At 46.0% G+C, this 16247-nt stretch overlaps 1 protein-coding gene across 8 annotated transcripts in view; it reads right to left on the bottom strand.

Annotated features, from left to right (window-relative positions):
* Nucleotides 1–16247, bottom strand: part of SH3KBP1 (SH3 domain containing kinase binding protein 1) — a 1542178-nt gene that overhangs the window by 279080 nt on the left and 1246851 nt on the right. For all 8 annotated transcript variants that reach the window (XR_013599915.1, XR_013599916.1, XM_078657888.1 and 5 more), the window contains one exon: nt 1780–1887. Coding sequence is in view for 6 of the 8 variants with exons in the window: in XM_078657888.1 (XP_078514014.1) it covers nt 1780–1887 (108 nt within the window). In the remaining 2 variants the exon portion in view is untranslated. The remainder of the gene's footprint in view (nt 1–1779; nt 1888–16247) is intronic.

The following is a 16247-nucleotide window of genomic DNA, read 5'->3' on the forward strand; positions in this document are numbered from 1 at the left end:
CATCAGGAACCATGATTGAAACTCTTGTTTACCAAAAGCCTCGAGACCAGCCACAAACCTGTTACAACACTGACGCACAAGCAGAAGTCATGGATATTTACTTATGTGGTCAACTCATTTTATGTGGTGCAAAACATGTCCTGTGTCGCCAAATAAGAATATTTTAGGCTTATTAGCACACAAAAATTATACTTTATTTAAAAATATGTTCATATTTGAGGTATTGACATACCTATGATTAATTAAGGAATAAAGAAGCAAGCCCAGTCAACAAAAATGTTTATGAGAAGTGCAAGGGGGTTAACCTCTGGTGACGTAGGAGGCAGTTCCATTAGATGTAGCATGCTATGAGAAGGAATGTCTTCTCGGTTTTTCCATCCTGGTCTCGGTTACCTCCACTGTCTGGTAATTCAAGCTACAACCTTTGCTGGTGCGAATGAGAGATACATTTCTTTTTTTGGCAAGGTAATCGGTCTTCTGGGCGTCAGTGGTTCTGAGTGTGATGTTGGGTATCTTGAACCTGATGTGGGCGAGACAGTAAAGTCCTTGATTGCAGGGGACATATTGTCATATTTCTGTGGACCAGTAATCCGAAGGACAGGGATATGTAACATAGACTTTAGTGTTGGTATGGTGGCCTACGGGGAATAGCACTACCTGACCACAGTATGCATGAACTAGGGCCAGCGCAGTAGAGTTGAAAGTGTGAGGTGGCGGCTCCTCCGCTAAGGCAGTTGAGTGTCGCACAACTGCTCACTGAGTGAGCAATTAAAAACGGCAAAATTAAATTATAATTAACATGATTATAATTTTATTTAAATGTACTTGCTCTGTTGTATGGGGGCAGGCCGATCTGTTTAGAGGCTCGGGGAGGAGTGGTGGCACCCTCCACCTGGGTGGAGAACATGACCAGGGGCCCATTCACTGACTGAGGGTCGAACCACTGCGCTCAGACCAATCACAATGCTGCATTGCATATGCGAAATTCCTGAAATGACACTATTACATCATGTTGCAAAATTTAGCACCATTCGCAACATAAATGTAGCACCAGCATATGAGAACAAAGCAAACAACCAGAACATGAGCGGCTACTATTTGTTGCGCTTGTTTTTTCCTGCTTTTTTTTTTAGCACCAAACGCATCTTTGCATCCAAAGTGGATGTGAGGAAGTATTCCGCTCTAAAACATAGCGCAAAGTACATTCTTTGCATTTGGGGTAATTGCACATCATTTAACATATTTTTTTCCACAACTTAAATTACTCAAAAGCAAAGTACGCAACCTTTGCACACCTCCAACAGGATCTACGGCTGATTTTCTGTAAAGCGCACAGTTTTTTAATTTATTGCCTAGAAGATGCAACACTGGCCATACTCACGAGCACATTTTGAAGTCATATTTGATTACACTAGGACAGCTCACTGGTCACATAAGAGCGCTTCAACCCATAGGATAGCAAAATGCGGGTAGAAGGTTAATTAGATAAGTAGCTTGTTCGAGATCATGAAACTGAAAGCATTGGATGACAACAAATAGTACAATGGACAATATCCTTAACTCGTCCTACTTAATCACCAATACACCCCAATTTCAAACATGATGAAACGTGTTTTCTATGTTAAGTTCTTTGCATAGTGCTAAGATTGTGATTTTCTTTAAAAGCAACTCAACAGCTGTCTTTCAACGCTATTGAGACATTTTCTTTTTTTAAGGGGTGTGCTGTAGTCCGCACCCATTGCTAACAGACATCTTACTGAATCGAACTGTGCGACTTACATTCATGTCTCTCTCCAGTTCAGAGGGGATTGATTTCACAAAATTATCTGGAAACATTCCTCTTCTGCCATTTATTTCTCCTTCCCACCAACCGGCATCTACGCAGTCCTGCAATATAAAGAGAAAAGGCCTGGGTAAAAATCCATCTGGAATGAGCTAGAACAGTCTCCATACCAGACCTAGAGACGTCTGAAACCCATTGGGAGCAAGCGAATATAATAAAAGGCACTGTCAACTGCTTAATTACAAATTTTACTTAGTAGACAAAATAACTGAAAAGTCCCAAACGAGGAAGACAAGGTTCTTTTTTTGCTGTAGAAACAGTAATACAATAACCATACTAGATTTTCGAGTGTCAATGATGGCACTGAAGTGAAAAGTGCATCCACTTCTTGCTCGAGCCAATATAGGCCCATATGCATGATTTTGTGACAAAGAGGACCAGGTATAGAGGGGAAGAGCTTTTTATAAGGTCCCGGTGCATTTCTGAATAAATCTAAACTTTAATATTTTTTTAATTGCTAGTCACGTAACACAAAAAAATCAAGAGTAATCTGACTGAAACGTAAGCGAGATGTGTTCACTAGTCCCATTTGTTGAGCTCCACCATATACCTCAATTTGGATCCTTGTTAAGATTGTGTGAAGGGAGGGTTTTCCAGCCCTCTCTTCTGCAGGTGTCAGTAGGTTGTTTTATGATTCGTTTGTGGCTTTTGACCTGCCAATGCGAATCTGTAAACCTCTTTGTAGCTTTTTTAACATAGTTGGGGGTAATTGAAGGGCGTTTGGAAAACAAATAGAATCTTAGAGAGCGTTTCCATTTTAGGGGCAACTATCAAACCTATCCATGGCAGTCCATAGTGTGGCCAGGTGTTCATTTCTTGACCTAGGGATCAAAGGAGATTATGTAGTCGTCGATGTCAGGGTGTGGATTACTTACAAAACGAGATGCGGGATACTGTAATTAAACATATAAATATTGGAGCATTCTTGCACATATAGAAACATGTAGTGTTATGGTTCGTTAATGTATTTTTGCCAGCAGTCAACATAAGATAGTGGGATATGGCCTGGTTCCACGTTCCATGTTCTACCATGGAACCAGGACTTTGTAGAGTTCTGGGTCTGTCAGTTGGTCCAGCTCTACGATGGATGGGGTTGTGATTTAAAGTCTCGCTGTTTGATCTACATATAAGAGGCCTTGTGATTTTTTTACACTGGCGACGATTGCATGGGATGCGGAGAATAAACAACCCCAACATCGGAAGACAGAGAAATAAATTAAGAAAGGTTCATTGGGGAGGAGCCAAGATGGCGATCGGAACAGTCGCATGAACGCTTCGCTCTGAGATCCTTTCCTCCCCGCTTCTATATCCTGTCGATAATCCTGTTCGAGGCTTTCTGTTTCTACTACTAGAGAAAATTGCTCACTTACCGTCTGATTTTGGTGCTCCAGCGTGAGGTGGTCCCTGCGATCTGCCACTGTCTGCTGGCTGGCCTTCCCGGCCCTGACGCCGGGACCTCGAGTGCTGCGCCTGCCCGGCGGTGTTCGGAGTGTTGGTGGCCCTGGTCCGGATGAGAAGCCTGTTGTGGGGACCTGAGAGCCGAGAGCCGGGAGAGATGGAGCGGACCCGCTCCCAATAGCGGGTCGCCCCGTATGCCCGAGCAGTTGGTGAACCGGAGAGAGGCCGTGTGGTCCGGTTCCCCTCGGGTGGGACGTCCACTCCTGTTCGTGGTCCCGTCTGGGAACCGGTGCCCGGCTCCCGGAGAGCTGCTGGGAGCGCACCCGGCCTTCTGGTGACTCTCCTTTCTTCGCCGAGCGCCGCCCGCCACCGATCGGCTGTTGGTCCTGTTGCCTCTGGCGGTCATGGTGGACTTGGAGGTGGAGGGGATAATGGCGGCGAATGATGTTCTCAAGATGGCGGACGACCCCTTGAAGTGTGTCCCTCCCGGAGATGGTGACAATGTTACATTTAAGACCCCCGGACCACGGTTACTTGGGGCGGCGCTTACACGAAGTCATGTGCTGCTTGCGCTGGTTACTCTGCGGTCCGACCTGCGCTGGAAGTCCCGGGACTTGGAGTTGCGGATCGCTGCCATAGTTGATCCGCCATCTTGTGGCGCAGTACCCTCTCCCCGAGTTGGTCCCGTTGACTCTCCTCCGGTTCTTGAGCCGGGGTCCCCGGATGCGTCTCGGAATTTGAGGGAACAGATGGACCTGGCGCCGGTGCTGCACCGTTTCCCACATCCTGTGATCTTCACTCCGTGCTGGGCAGACCTGACTTTGGATTTGGCCGCGTTGGTGATTGGCGTACTGTTGCATTCTGGCTGCCGCCATGTATCGTTGACCACCTCTTGGTGGCTGGGGCGATGTTGCGTGAAGATACCGCCTGCCTTACCTGACTGGTATGGACTATTTGTGTTGTACTGTTTCCTGATTGCCCGGATGTTTGGCAGTTCTACTATTCACAGAAGTGGCCAGGGGTGACCTTGCTTAGGTCCTGGCGGGACTTTCTCTTAGTTAATGGCGTATCCTGGACTCGCCTTGTGGACTGTTATTGATTGCATCCTGTGAGTTGGTTTTTCTCTGTACTCTTTCTGGCCTCGATCTGTAAAGCTCGTTGCGGGGATGGGGGGACCGAGTGTTTCCATCGCCGGCTCCTCTCCTCATTCTTTCTTTTTATTCCTTTCCTTACTTTTCCTTTCTTTATTTCCTTTCGGTTGGGTGTTTCTGGGGCGACAGACACGCTGTTAGTGGGGTAGGCCATAGCCATTACGGTGATGTAGGGTGGCGGGTGATGGGGGGGGGGTTATTTTAATTTGTTTTGTTCTATGGTGCCCTTTTCCTCCCCTTTCAAGGGGGTTGGCTATGTCTTCTTTTCTTTCCTTTATTTCCCCGGTGTCTGCACTTGCCTTTCTTCTTATTGTATTGGGCGGGTGGGCTTTCTGCAAGACGTCTTATTACATTGCCTTTTATGGCTTGACCTATCCTTCTGGCTCGCCTTCGGTGGGCTTAGGGTGTATTTGGTCACATTACTCCTTATTGCATTTCGTTTTTGTGGGAGGATATTCCCCTCCCGTCTCCCTTTCTTTGATTATGTTGCATGACGCCTTGGTTGATATAGCCGCTGCCTCCTCTTAAAATCATAAAAATGAAACCTCTTATCCTCGCGCTTTCCTGTGTAACGACCACATCTTGCGACTGTACTGTACTTGCTTTTTAATCGTACACGTATAAATTGCTCTGTTTTTCGATCTCCTGATTTTCCGGCCGGCCCTTGTGGTTGTAGGCCTGCGCTTGTATGGCTCTGCTTCTATGAATAAAGGTTTAAAAAAAAAAAAAAAAAAAAAAGGAAGGTTCATTTGGAGCAGGAGACAGAAGCGTAATCCGGAAAAAAAGAAAAGAGGTGACATCTACCGGACATCAGCGGACGTGGTGCGGAGCGATGACCCAAGATTCCATTCCAAGAGGTATTGCGGATTTAGCTGAAGCGAAGCGCTGTCATTTGAAACGCAGGGCCTGTCTGCTGTTCACAGTGTGTGACGCATTAGTAGGCTAAACCCAGCTCCCAGAAGAAACAGGACTAAAGGCTAATTCTTTGCTGCGCTGTGAAACAAGCCCAAACAACCGTAAAAAGAAGGCCAAAGGTTTACATAAGGACGTTGGCGGCCATTTTGAAGCTAATTCCTAGCGGCGCTGTAAAACAAGCCCAAGCAACCATTGAAAGAAGGACAAAGGTTTACGTGAGGACGTCGGCGGTTATTTTGAAGATTCTGCTCTTTCGGATGTTTTTCGTTTTTTTTTCCTGCAAAAGAGGTTTGTTTTTTCTTCGTTATTGCAACTGAAGGATTATCATCACGGTGACAAGCACACCTAATGTTCAGTGTTCAAAGGTTATACCTGCATAATTAAAATGATATAACAGGCTTGTCATCATGGTGATAAGCACACCTCTATTGGAAGATCTTAAGAAAATTATAAGTATTGGTTTTGAAGTCATAGTGGGAACCTAGATTCTGGGACACAATAATTTCATTTATGTTGTTACAATTGTAGTGTAAAAAAAAGTAAAGGAAGGGTTAAGTTTACCTTGAAAATGCAATTTTATTTTTAAAAAAGTTTTTGTGAACTTTTTGGAAAACAAACGTTGAAGGGTTGTTGAGATGCAAAATGTAACTGCACCCCCGATTTTTCTGTTGAATCCAGGGGAACCCCCGGTGAAGTGGAAAAAATGGAGGAAGATATTCGAAAATGATGCAAGAGTGTGTGGTACTAATTTGAGTGCAGAGAGAAAACAAGCATTGTTATTCCACTGTTTCGGTGGTGAGGGGCAAGAGGTGTTAGAGAATTTGCCACAGTTGGGCCCTGGAGTTCAAAGGGGTTGAATGAGTATGAGATATGCATCAAACCATTAGATTTACATTATCTGCCTAAGGTAAGCACCATCATGGAGCGTTATTACTTTGGTTTAAGAGAATAAGGAAAAGAGGAAACAGTAATGGAATTTGTGACTGCTCTACGAGAGTCAGCTTCAAGTTGCAAATTTGGGGAACTTGTGGAGGGGAGAATACGGGATCAGTTTGTTTTAAGATGCAGCAGTGATAAAATAAGGGAAGAATTTTGGGTAAAGGCTGAAGTAATGTTTATTACTAAACGTGTGGATCATATGCCTAAGTGTGTAGGTGAATTGAGTAAAGTGGCTAAATCATCTACTCATGAAGAAAAAGTAGAAGAGATTGTATGTTCAACAAAAAACTGACACTGCCAACTACAAAGATAGAGAGGAAGCAAATAGGGCGGCAAATATGTCTCATGAAAAGAAAGGCATAATGGTATTTCAAGGAACCTGTTATCGCTGTGGCAAATTTGGTCACAAAGCCTATGCAAGAAAATGTAGTTCTTGTGGGAGAAGGGGTTGTTTTTGGAACAAAACAAACAGCAGGAATGAAGTGAGAGAGTTCTCTTTTCTAGTGAATGAGTGTGGTGTGGAACATCTGTCTGAGTGGGTCAAGGTGGGAGATGTAAAGATTAAAATGAAATTTGACTAATGCTCTCACCTTACGTTTATATCGAAGGAAGAGTTTGGGAGAAATTTTTCAAATAAGGTCAAATTATTGAAATCTGATGTGAAACCAACAGGTTATGGTGGGGGGGGGGGGAACTCCCATAAAACAGTCTGTGATATTTTCTGAGTTGCGTGGAGTGCAATGGGAGGTTTACTGATGCAAAAATATATGTGGTGGAGAAAGGAGACAATTTGCTGAGTTGGACTCACCAAGCACGCCTGCGTTTGATTCTCAATCCTAATAGTAACCCACCTGTGCAACTGCAGTTATTTGACCATGTTAACAACAAGTTTGTAAAGAATTTTCAGGGTTTGTTTAAAGACACTTTAGGATGTTTAAAAGGATATAGTCACCAGATCAAACTCAAGTTTGGTGCAAACCCCATTGCAGCCAAGGTAAGGAGAATTCCTACCAGTGTGCAAGAGGCAGTTCAAACAGAGATTGACAGGTTACTTGTTATAGGTGTGATAGAGCCTGTGGAGGCTACAGAGTGGTTATCTCCCATAGTTGTAGCGAGAAAAGCCAACAATGAGATACGTCTATGTGTAGACCTGCGTGCTCTCAATAAGGAGGTCGTGGTGGACAAGTTTCCGCTCCCTAATATTGACGAAATAGTTTGGACCTTAGAAGGTGCTTGTTATTTTAGTACTTTTGACTTGGCATCGGCATATCACCAGGTGCCCCTCAATAAGAATTCACAGGAGCTGACTGCGTTCATAACTCCAAAGGGGGAATTTAAGTTCTTAAGGATGCCTTTCGGGTTAGTGTCAGCCGCTTCGGTTTCCAGAGGATCATGAACAATGACATCAAGGGGTTTCCGGTGTCAGATGTTACCAAGATGACGTGTTGATATATGGGAAAAGCACTGAAGAGCATGATTGCAGAGTAGTAAAGGTGCTAGAGAGAGTACCTAAAGCAGGTGTGACTTTACGTTATGACAAGTGTAAATTTGGGGTAACCCGAAGTTGATTATCTTGGGCACCACATATCTGAGAGTGGTGTCAAGACCCAAAAAAGAGTTTGTAGACCCCATAGAGAATTTGAAAGAGGCGTGTTCAAAGGAGGAGCTCTCCTCTTTTTTGGGCGTGGCTGAGTTTTATAGCAAATTCATTAGAAATTTCGCTGATGAAACAGTTCATCTCAGCAGGTTACTGTGCAAGAATACTGAATTTGTGTGGGGTGAAGTGTGTAAGGAAGAGTTTTCTGGAGTGAAGATGGATCTCAGGAATGCTCCCAATTTACAGACATTTAAACCAGGTGATGTAGCATAGATCATAACGGATGCAAGCAGAAAAGGTTTGGGTGCTCTGCTGTTCCAGTTGGGAAATGGCTGTGAGCAGTTGGTTGTGTATGCTTCGAGATGTCTGGAGGGTGCTGAGCGAAGTTACTCAGTCATTGAAAAGGAAGCTCTTGCCATTTTTTGGGCGCTCAACAAATTTAAGAAATTTGTTTGGGGTACCTCATTTATTGTCAGGTCGGATCACAAGCCTCTTAAAGAAATTTTTGAAAAAAAGGGCCTTGACTCAATCTCTTCTAGGATCTGGAGGTGGGTTATTACTTTGCAGGAGTATAATTTTGTTTTTGAATATATTCCTGGGAGTTCCAATCTGTATGCTGACTGCCTCTTGCATCTAGTTGACACCGTGGATTCAACGGATTTGTGTTGTGAGGAAGGACTGGAGGATGAGTTTGAGGTAAGAGTATGTGACTTCGCTTTAGATGTTATTAAAGAAGATGAGTGGAAGGAGGAGTTGAAGAAAGATCCAGAAATGTTGGGTGTCATGGAGTTATTGTCACAAGATAAGGAAAGCAGACTTGTGAAGCCCTGGTCGTTAGTGTCTAATGAGTTAGCCATCGTTGACGGTATTTTAACTAGAGGCACCAGACAAGTTCCACCAGAGAGTTTAAGGAAAAACATTATTCAGATGGCACACAAAGGACACATGGGAATTTCAAAAAACAAAGAATGCATTAGACATGATTTTTGGTGGCCAGGTTTGGATCTCATGGTGGAACGGGCAGTGCGTGATTGTGTTCCTTGCTCTTTGAGCGACAAACTTCTTAAGCCCAGACAACCACCCATGGTTTGAGGGGGAGATTACCCATGTGTCCTTGGGATGAAGTAGCCATTGATATTGTTGGTACTCTTCATGGTGAGCATCAAACTCCCCATTTGATTGTCTTGTTGGATTTATACTCTCGGTGGATTGAAGTGGGCTCCGTGAGAATCATAACGACACAATGTGTAATCAAGTTTATGGATTCTATTATCAAGAGTGAAAGCTCTCCTTGTTCTTTACTATCGGAGAATGGGCCACAATTTTGTTCACGTGAAATGGAGAAATATTCACTGAAGTGTGGAATTGAACACAAGAAGATTTCTCTGTAACATCCCGAGGCTAATGGCGCCATTGAGAGATTGAACAAAACGTTGAAAGAAAGTATACAACTGGCGAGAGTTAACTGTTTAAACTGGAGAGATAAGTTACAATGTCGAATTTCTGCTTACAGATTTACACCACACTCTTCAACTGGGAAGACAACATTTGAGTTATTCAAAGGAAGATCTCCAAACACCATCTTGTGTCCAGGGTGGAGAATTCTGGATAATGGTTTAAAGGACAATGGTATTGGTGAATGGAGGGAAAAGGAATGAAATCTAAAAAAAAAGGAAGATCTATTTTGACATTCGCAGGTCTGGAAAGGTTGTTAAGCTCAAGGTTGGTGACAAAGTCAAAGTCAAGGCTCCTGTTGGCTGTCAAAACTGGTCCAAATTCACTTGTGTAAAGAGTGTGGTGGAACTGTTCAAGAACGCTGTCAAAACCAATGTGTCAGGGACTGTCCGGGACTATGTGAGGAACACAGTCCGGGACTTGGACAAGGACTGGGAACTGGGTAGAAGACGTACACAGAAAGGAGGAGTACAGTGCTGCCCAGGATCATACAGCGACTCAGAGGAGAAAAAGGGATCCAAAGGGGAAGTCTGTACAAGTGAACAAGATGGGTAAGACTCAGAAAGGAAGGGCACTCACAAGTCAATTTAGCATTCAGACTAACTACACCCAGGACACACGTACAAGACCTGTATATAATACAACATTAACAATAAAGGGGGGTGTGGGGTAAAGCACTCAGGGGCTCCACATGGTAAGAATGAAGCTCAGTAAGTTTCTTACCCGCAATTGCTGTTACAGATACTGACTGCAAATACCCACCTGTAGGATATGCATGCAAAGGCAGGGTCTGTGGAGCTTATACCTATAGTGATGTTATAAATGTATCTCAAAGACAAAAACTCACAGTGAACAAGAAACACCACCTAGGTAGTCAGTTGAGCCCACGGATCCTGGCGATCAAATAGGAATGTGCAAGGCAGTAACAGCAAAGGGTTAGAACTAAACACAAGCACAATAGACAAGGAGCTAGCAAGGAGGAGTGCTTAACAGGAAAGGAAGGAAATGACAGGGCACACTTGGCAGAAAGCAGGTAACAAACATACAAGGTAACAGAAGTAAGACAACAGAATAGAAAGGCAGCAAACTAGAACTGGAACCAAGAAAATGGGAAGCAAGGCAGGGACTGGAAACGGATATACAGAAGGGGAGGCTACAAGTGTATACTAGAATAGTGCAGGTTAAGGAATCAAGAAAATAAAGTAGCATAGAAGGCAGTGCTGGGGCAGGAACAAGAAGTGAGCTAAGGCTCAGGAGTCAAGGCAGCACTGCAGACAGTGCTGGTTCAGGAACAGGGAACTACCAAAGCTTCAGGAGTCAAGGTAGCACTGCAGGCAATACTAGTTCAAGGAAACAGGACATAGCTACAGCTCAGGAAACAAGGAGTCAAGAGAGCACTGCAAGCAGTGCAAATCAGGAACAAGAAATAGCTAAGACCAGGAACAAAGAATAACTATAGCTCTAGAACTCAGGAAACAAGGTAGCACTGCAGGCAGCGCTAATTCAGGTACAGGAAATAGCTATCGCCCAGGAACTCAGGAAACAAGGTAGCACTGCAAGCAGTGCAAATTCAGGAGAAGGGAAACTGCTGCAGTTCAGGAACAAGGAATACTAAGGCTATGGGGCCAGGGTAGCACTGCAGGCAGTGCTAATTCAGGAACAGGGAAAACAGCAGCAGGTCAGGAACAAGGCATAATTAAAGCTCAAGAAACACTGGAAACAAGAATAGCAAAAGCTCAGGGAACTCAAACAAGGATTGGTCTTACCGGTAAACAGCTACAATGACCAACCTTTGCCTGAAGGGAGCTGGGGCTTAAAAGAGCACACAGTAATCATATGCATCAGGTGGCTAGCAGCAGCCAGCCACAGGTGAGCTGAATTCCTCCACCCATCCTTGGCCTGCAGGGATGGAGACAAAGCAGTGAGCAGGGAATTCTGGGTAATGGAGTTTCAGGCATGAGTAGGCTGGATTCAAGTATAAGCAGGCTGGCTTTCACAAAAGCCGGCATGGATTGGGAATAGATGTCAATTCCTAAATGATGCCCAAATGCCTGGAAGTCAGGATATGCATACAGGGGAGTGTCTGGAGGCATATTAGAACACTGGAAAGCCCCACAATTCAGCCCCCTGGTGGTGGGCACGAGAACACAGGGAGCGAATCGTGACAGTACTCCCCCTCCAAAGACCGTCTCCCGGAGTCTGGAACTGGATCCAAAGCCTTTGCTCCTAAGAATGAAGTCAATTTCCATCATAGATTCAGTGCACGCTATCAGAGGACTGAAGGTAAATTGTGATGTTCTGGAGGGTTGGATAATACTCTGTAAATTAACAGCAGTATTGAAGGTAGAACTTGAAGAGTCCAAATCCAGTGACAAGGGCTTAGAAGCCTGCATTAAATGTGTTTGAAGTCCTGATGATGACAGGCTAGATAAGCACTCTGAAACCAAAGGCAGATTGACTGTAGGGTCAAAAGCAGCTAACAGATTGGCAGGAGGCACAGAGGTCAAAGACAAACTGGCTGAAAATGAAGGAGGTGATAGGAAGCAGACCTGAAGTTCTGGCCCTGGACAAAAACATATAAAAGATACACATGCAGGAGACTTAGGAAGCAGGTATGCAGGAGACCCAGGCCCTGGGGATTACATGTTGAGAGTTTTGTCTCTGGTGGTGGCGGTTCAGTCTCTGAATGTATATGTATTGAGACCTCTGAAGGCTGGGAAACTGGAAGCACGGGGTCAAAACGTTGGCACAGTAGAGGCTCAAGTCCAGAAGGCTGGGAAACTGGAAGCACAGGGTCAAAACGTTGGCACAGTAGAGGCTCAAGTCCAGAAGGCAGGGAGCCTGGAAGCTCTGGCGCAAAAAGGCAGGGAGCCTGGAAGCTCTGGCGCAAAAAGGCAGGGAGCCTGGAAGCTCTGGCGCAAAAAGGCAGGGAGCCTGGAAGCTCTGGCGCAAAAAGGCAGGGAGCCTGGAAGCTCTGGCGCAAAAAGGCAGGGAGCCTGGAAGCTCTGGCGCAAAAAGGCAGGGAGCCTGGAAGCTCTTGGAAGCAGCAGGCCAGCTGAGGACTCTGGCTCTGGAAGCAGCAGGCCGGCTGAGGACTCGGGCTCTGGAAGCAGCAGGCCGGCTGAGGACTCGGGCTCTGGAAGCAGCAGGCCGGCTGAGGACTCGGGCTCTGGAAGCAGCAGGCCGGCTGAGGACTCGGGCTCTGGAAGCAGCAGGCCGGCTGAGGACTCGGGCTCTGGAAGCAGCAGGCCGGCTGAGGACTCGGGCTCTGGAAGCAGCAGGCCGGCTGAGGACTCGGGCTCTGGAAGCAGCAGGCCGGCTGAGGACTCGGGCTCTGGAAGCAGCAGGCCGGCTGAGGACTCGGGCTCTGGAAGCAGCAGGCCGGCTGAGGACTCGGGCTCTGGAAGCAGCAGGCCGGCTGAGGACTCGGGCTCTGGAAGCAGCAGGCCGGCTGAGGACTCGGGCTCTGGAAGCAGCAGGCCGGCTGAGGACTCGGGCTCTGGAAGCAGCAGGCCGGCTGAGGACTCGGGCTCTGGAGGAAGGTAGTGAGATCTTCTCAGTTGCTTTGCACATTAAAGCACGCTGTAGTTCTTTCTTCAGGATGGCTCAGAATAGTGCTTGTCTTAGCGTCTGTGATGATCAGACTCCCTTTACCATTTGGCAGTTCACATGTCTTAGTCAGAGGAAACAAGTAAGATCACTTGGTCTTTGGAAATGTTCGCATACAGTACTATCATTTCCTGACTTTTCAATATGTGGTTTGCTTGAAGGCAAAACAGCAAAGAAGGAGTCAGGATTTTGTTCCTTTTCAGCAAGGAGGTTGACTTCTGTCACAGCCATTAAATCAAGAGCATTGTCTGAGTCACAGGACATTGTCACATCAGGGATTATGTGGGGCACTGGTTCATGCTTTGTCTGTATGTTACTGGCCTGTCTATGGCTTATCTTTGAGATTGAACTGGCCTTACCAGAAAAAGAAAGCAAGGAGATGTTTTGGGTCTTGCCTGAAATTTGGGGTTCCTCAAAACTGGAGGGACACATCCCAGATGTAGCACCTAGATGTAATTTAGCACTAGAAGACAAAACAGAGGAGTTAGAAAATTCAGGATTCAAACAAATACTTTCCTTAACTGCACTTTGAGACATGTTACTATGGCTGTTCTGAGTGGAATCTGAGTGATTAGCCACAGGATTATTTACACAATTACTAGACCAGCTCTGAGGGGACCGCAAAAGAGCGCGCAAGGTTTCTTTCTCCATTGCTAAGGAGGCTAACATAGAAGCTGAAAAGTAGTCTGGTACCAGGGTTTTAGATTCCCACTTGAAATCTGGGTTATAGTTTTTCAACAGAGTTTGAAACATTTTATTTTCTCGTTGTAATTCAAGAATTTTAGATGAAATTATATCCTGTTAAGACTGTCTATCTTGGTCTACAAGGACAGCCGAAGACTTGGCAGCTTCATAACAAGCAACAAAGCTACACCTTGTATTTTGTTCAAACTGACTATTAGTCACCTGTGTTCAAGTAGGTTTTTTCTCTTTTGTTAAACTGATGGTTTACTTTGAATGTAGAATTTAACAAGGTCCCTTTAGTTTCCGGGACTGTGATCTTTACTGGACTACAAGACTGAGTAACATTATGTGAATGGAACACAGAGGTTATGAAATGGATCTGCTCTTTCTTTGGTTGTGTGGTTGAACATTGTATTTTACAACCACTGTCAGCAGACATGCGAGAATCAAAAATCTTGTTCAGCAAACTGAGTAAGGTATCATTCTCCTGGGGGGGGCGGAGCTAGCCACGACACGAAATGGCCGCGCTTTGAGCGAGCTCCTCGAGGTGGCCGCGATTAATCATCCCTATCCTGCTCTGAAATATGGGACTTCATCCCAAAACAACGGTAAATACTGCACAAACGTATGAACGACACTCTGTGAGACTTTGAAGCTGATGTCTCAAATAACGGCGAAATTACGGACCTGAACTTCGCAGAGGCCTGCTGGGGACTGGAACAAGAAGAACATCGGCCTGGAGCAGGGAAGCAAGCTGTGACGTGAAGCACGCACGCCGGCCGGAGGTGGGCTACTGGACCGCGAGCCGGGAGAAGAGAAACGGCGATCTGTAGCGGAGTCAGGACGGCTGCGCTCCCTCACTCCCCCCCCGCAGACTGAATCGGGGCAGTGACGTGAAGCCAAGGGGATAATTCCCTCATGGAGGCTGGGCTGTGCCGCGCACGGGCGAGCGGCAATTTGAAGAGCCGATGTGGTTGATGGGCGGCGCGGTGCAGCCGGTAATATAAATAGCTGCAAAGGAGCAGTGCACAGGAGACACGCAAGACACCAGATGCCACGTCGGTAAGACGCTACGGCGCGGTGCAGACAACTCAGCAGGCAACGATTGTGGGGGAGGAGGCAAAAATTTACGCTACAGCCCACTAGAACCATCGACCAGTCACAAGGGACACCAACAAGTATAAACTGCCTAACAGACTAAATAGGACAACAGGGCTCAGAGAACGGGGGGGGTGGAGTGGACAGGTTAGTATTCAGCCACCATCAACTCAGCAGGTGCACAGAGCCTAGCACACTGTACCATACTGGCATGAACAGGACACTGGCGAAGGGTGTAAGGGGGCATTGTTGGGCCTGAGAAGCACACACGGTGGAGCAGAGTGGGAGTGGATCGGCAGTCATGTGCACAGTAGAAGGGTAGCCCACCACGACAGCAAGCAAAGGAGAAGCTCACATTTATCAAATCATCTGCAGAGGAAACGGTCAGTCTAAACAGGGCAGTGAACTGGAGGCAAAGCAAGTAAAGGAAGCAAAACTGAGACGGCTAAGGTAAACTAGGGACACTGACCATAGGGGTGGACTGCAAATAGCCAAAAACTACACCCAGTGAGAGTCACCTAGAACACGGTGCAAATACTACCTCAGCAGAAGGAGTGACTTGCGTAATTGGGCGCCGAGCGGGCGGACACTGACCCACCGCTGTAATGGGCAAACCAGATAAAAATCAGCCCAAAATACATTTTGAGGCTTCCAAAAAAGTTCCAGAACAACCAGGTGTAGACCAACAGGTACTCTTGCCGGACCTGTCGCACTCGGGAGGGGTCCCAGTGGACAATGTCCAATCGATGTTCCTTTCAATACAAACCGCGTTGTCAAACATCGACGGCAAAATTAACACTCTCACTCACAGGGTGGACCGCATGTCTGAGCGCTTAGATCGCCATACCGAATGAATTGACATGTCGGAAAGGAGAATCTCGGATGTGGAAGACGCTAATAACCAAATGACCAATAAACAATCTGGAATGGATAAACAACTGGCGGCGCTAGCTGCGAAAACTGAAGATTTGGAAACTAGATCACGAAGGAGTAACATACGCATTATGGGAATTGCGGAGACCACCAACACAGGCCCAATGGAGAAATATGTGGAACAATTACTGATTACGCTATTGGGCAGAGACACCTTCTCAGAGGTGTTTCTCATTGAAAGGGCCCACAGATCCCTGGCTCCTAAACCACCACTGGGCACCAGACCAAGACCCATAATTGCAAAAATACTAAACTATAGGGATAGGGAAGCAGCACTGAGAAAAGCGAGAAAACTGGGATCACTGCGGCATGAAGGAATGGACATAGCCCTATACCCAGACTTCACCCAAACAGTTCAGGAAGCGAGGAAAAAGTAAGGAACTGCAAAACAAACTGCGCGAGCTACAAATCCCCTATGTTATGCTGTACCCTGCGAGACTCAAGATAACAGACGAAGGTGCAACAAAAATCTTCAATGAACCCAAAGACATCATGAAATACCTACAACTGAAGAAACCGAAAGGAGAGCGCAGAAGATCGCCGCGGGATAGACCTCAGGAAAGAGAAGCCATATCAGATGTAGAGTAAGACTTATGGAATACACATGGACGCCTCGGCTTAACGT

The sequence above is a fragment of the Lissotriton helveticus genome, chromosome 8 (assembly GCF_964261635.1).
Source record: "Lissotriton helveticus chromosome 8, aLisHel1.1, whole genome shotgun sequence".
NCBI lineage: Eukaryota > Metazoa > Chordata > Amphibia > Caudata > Salamandridae > Lissotriton > Lissotriton helveticus.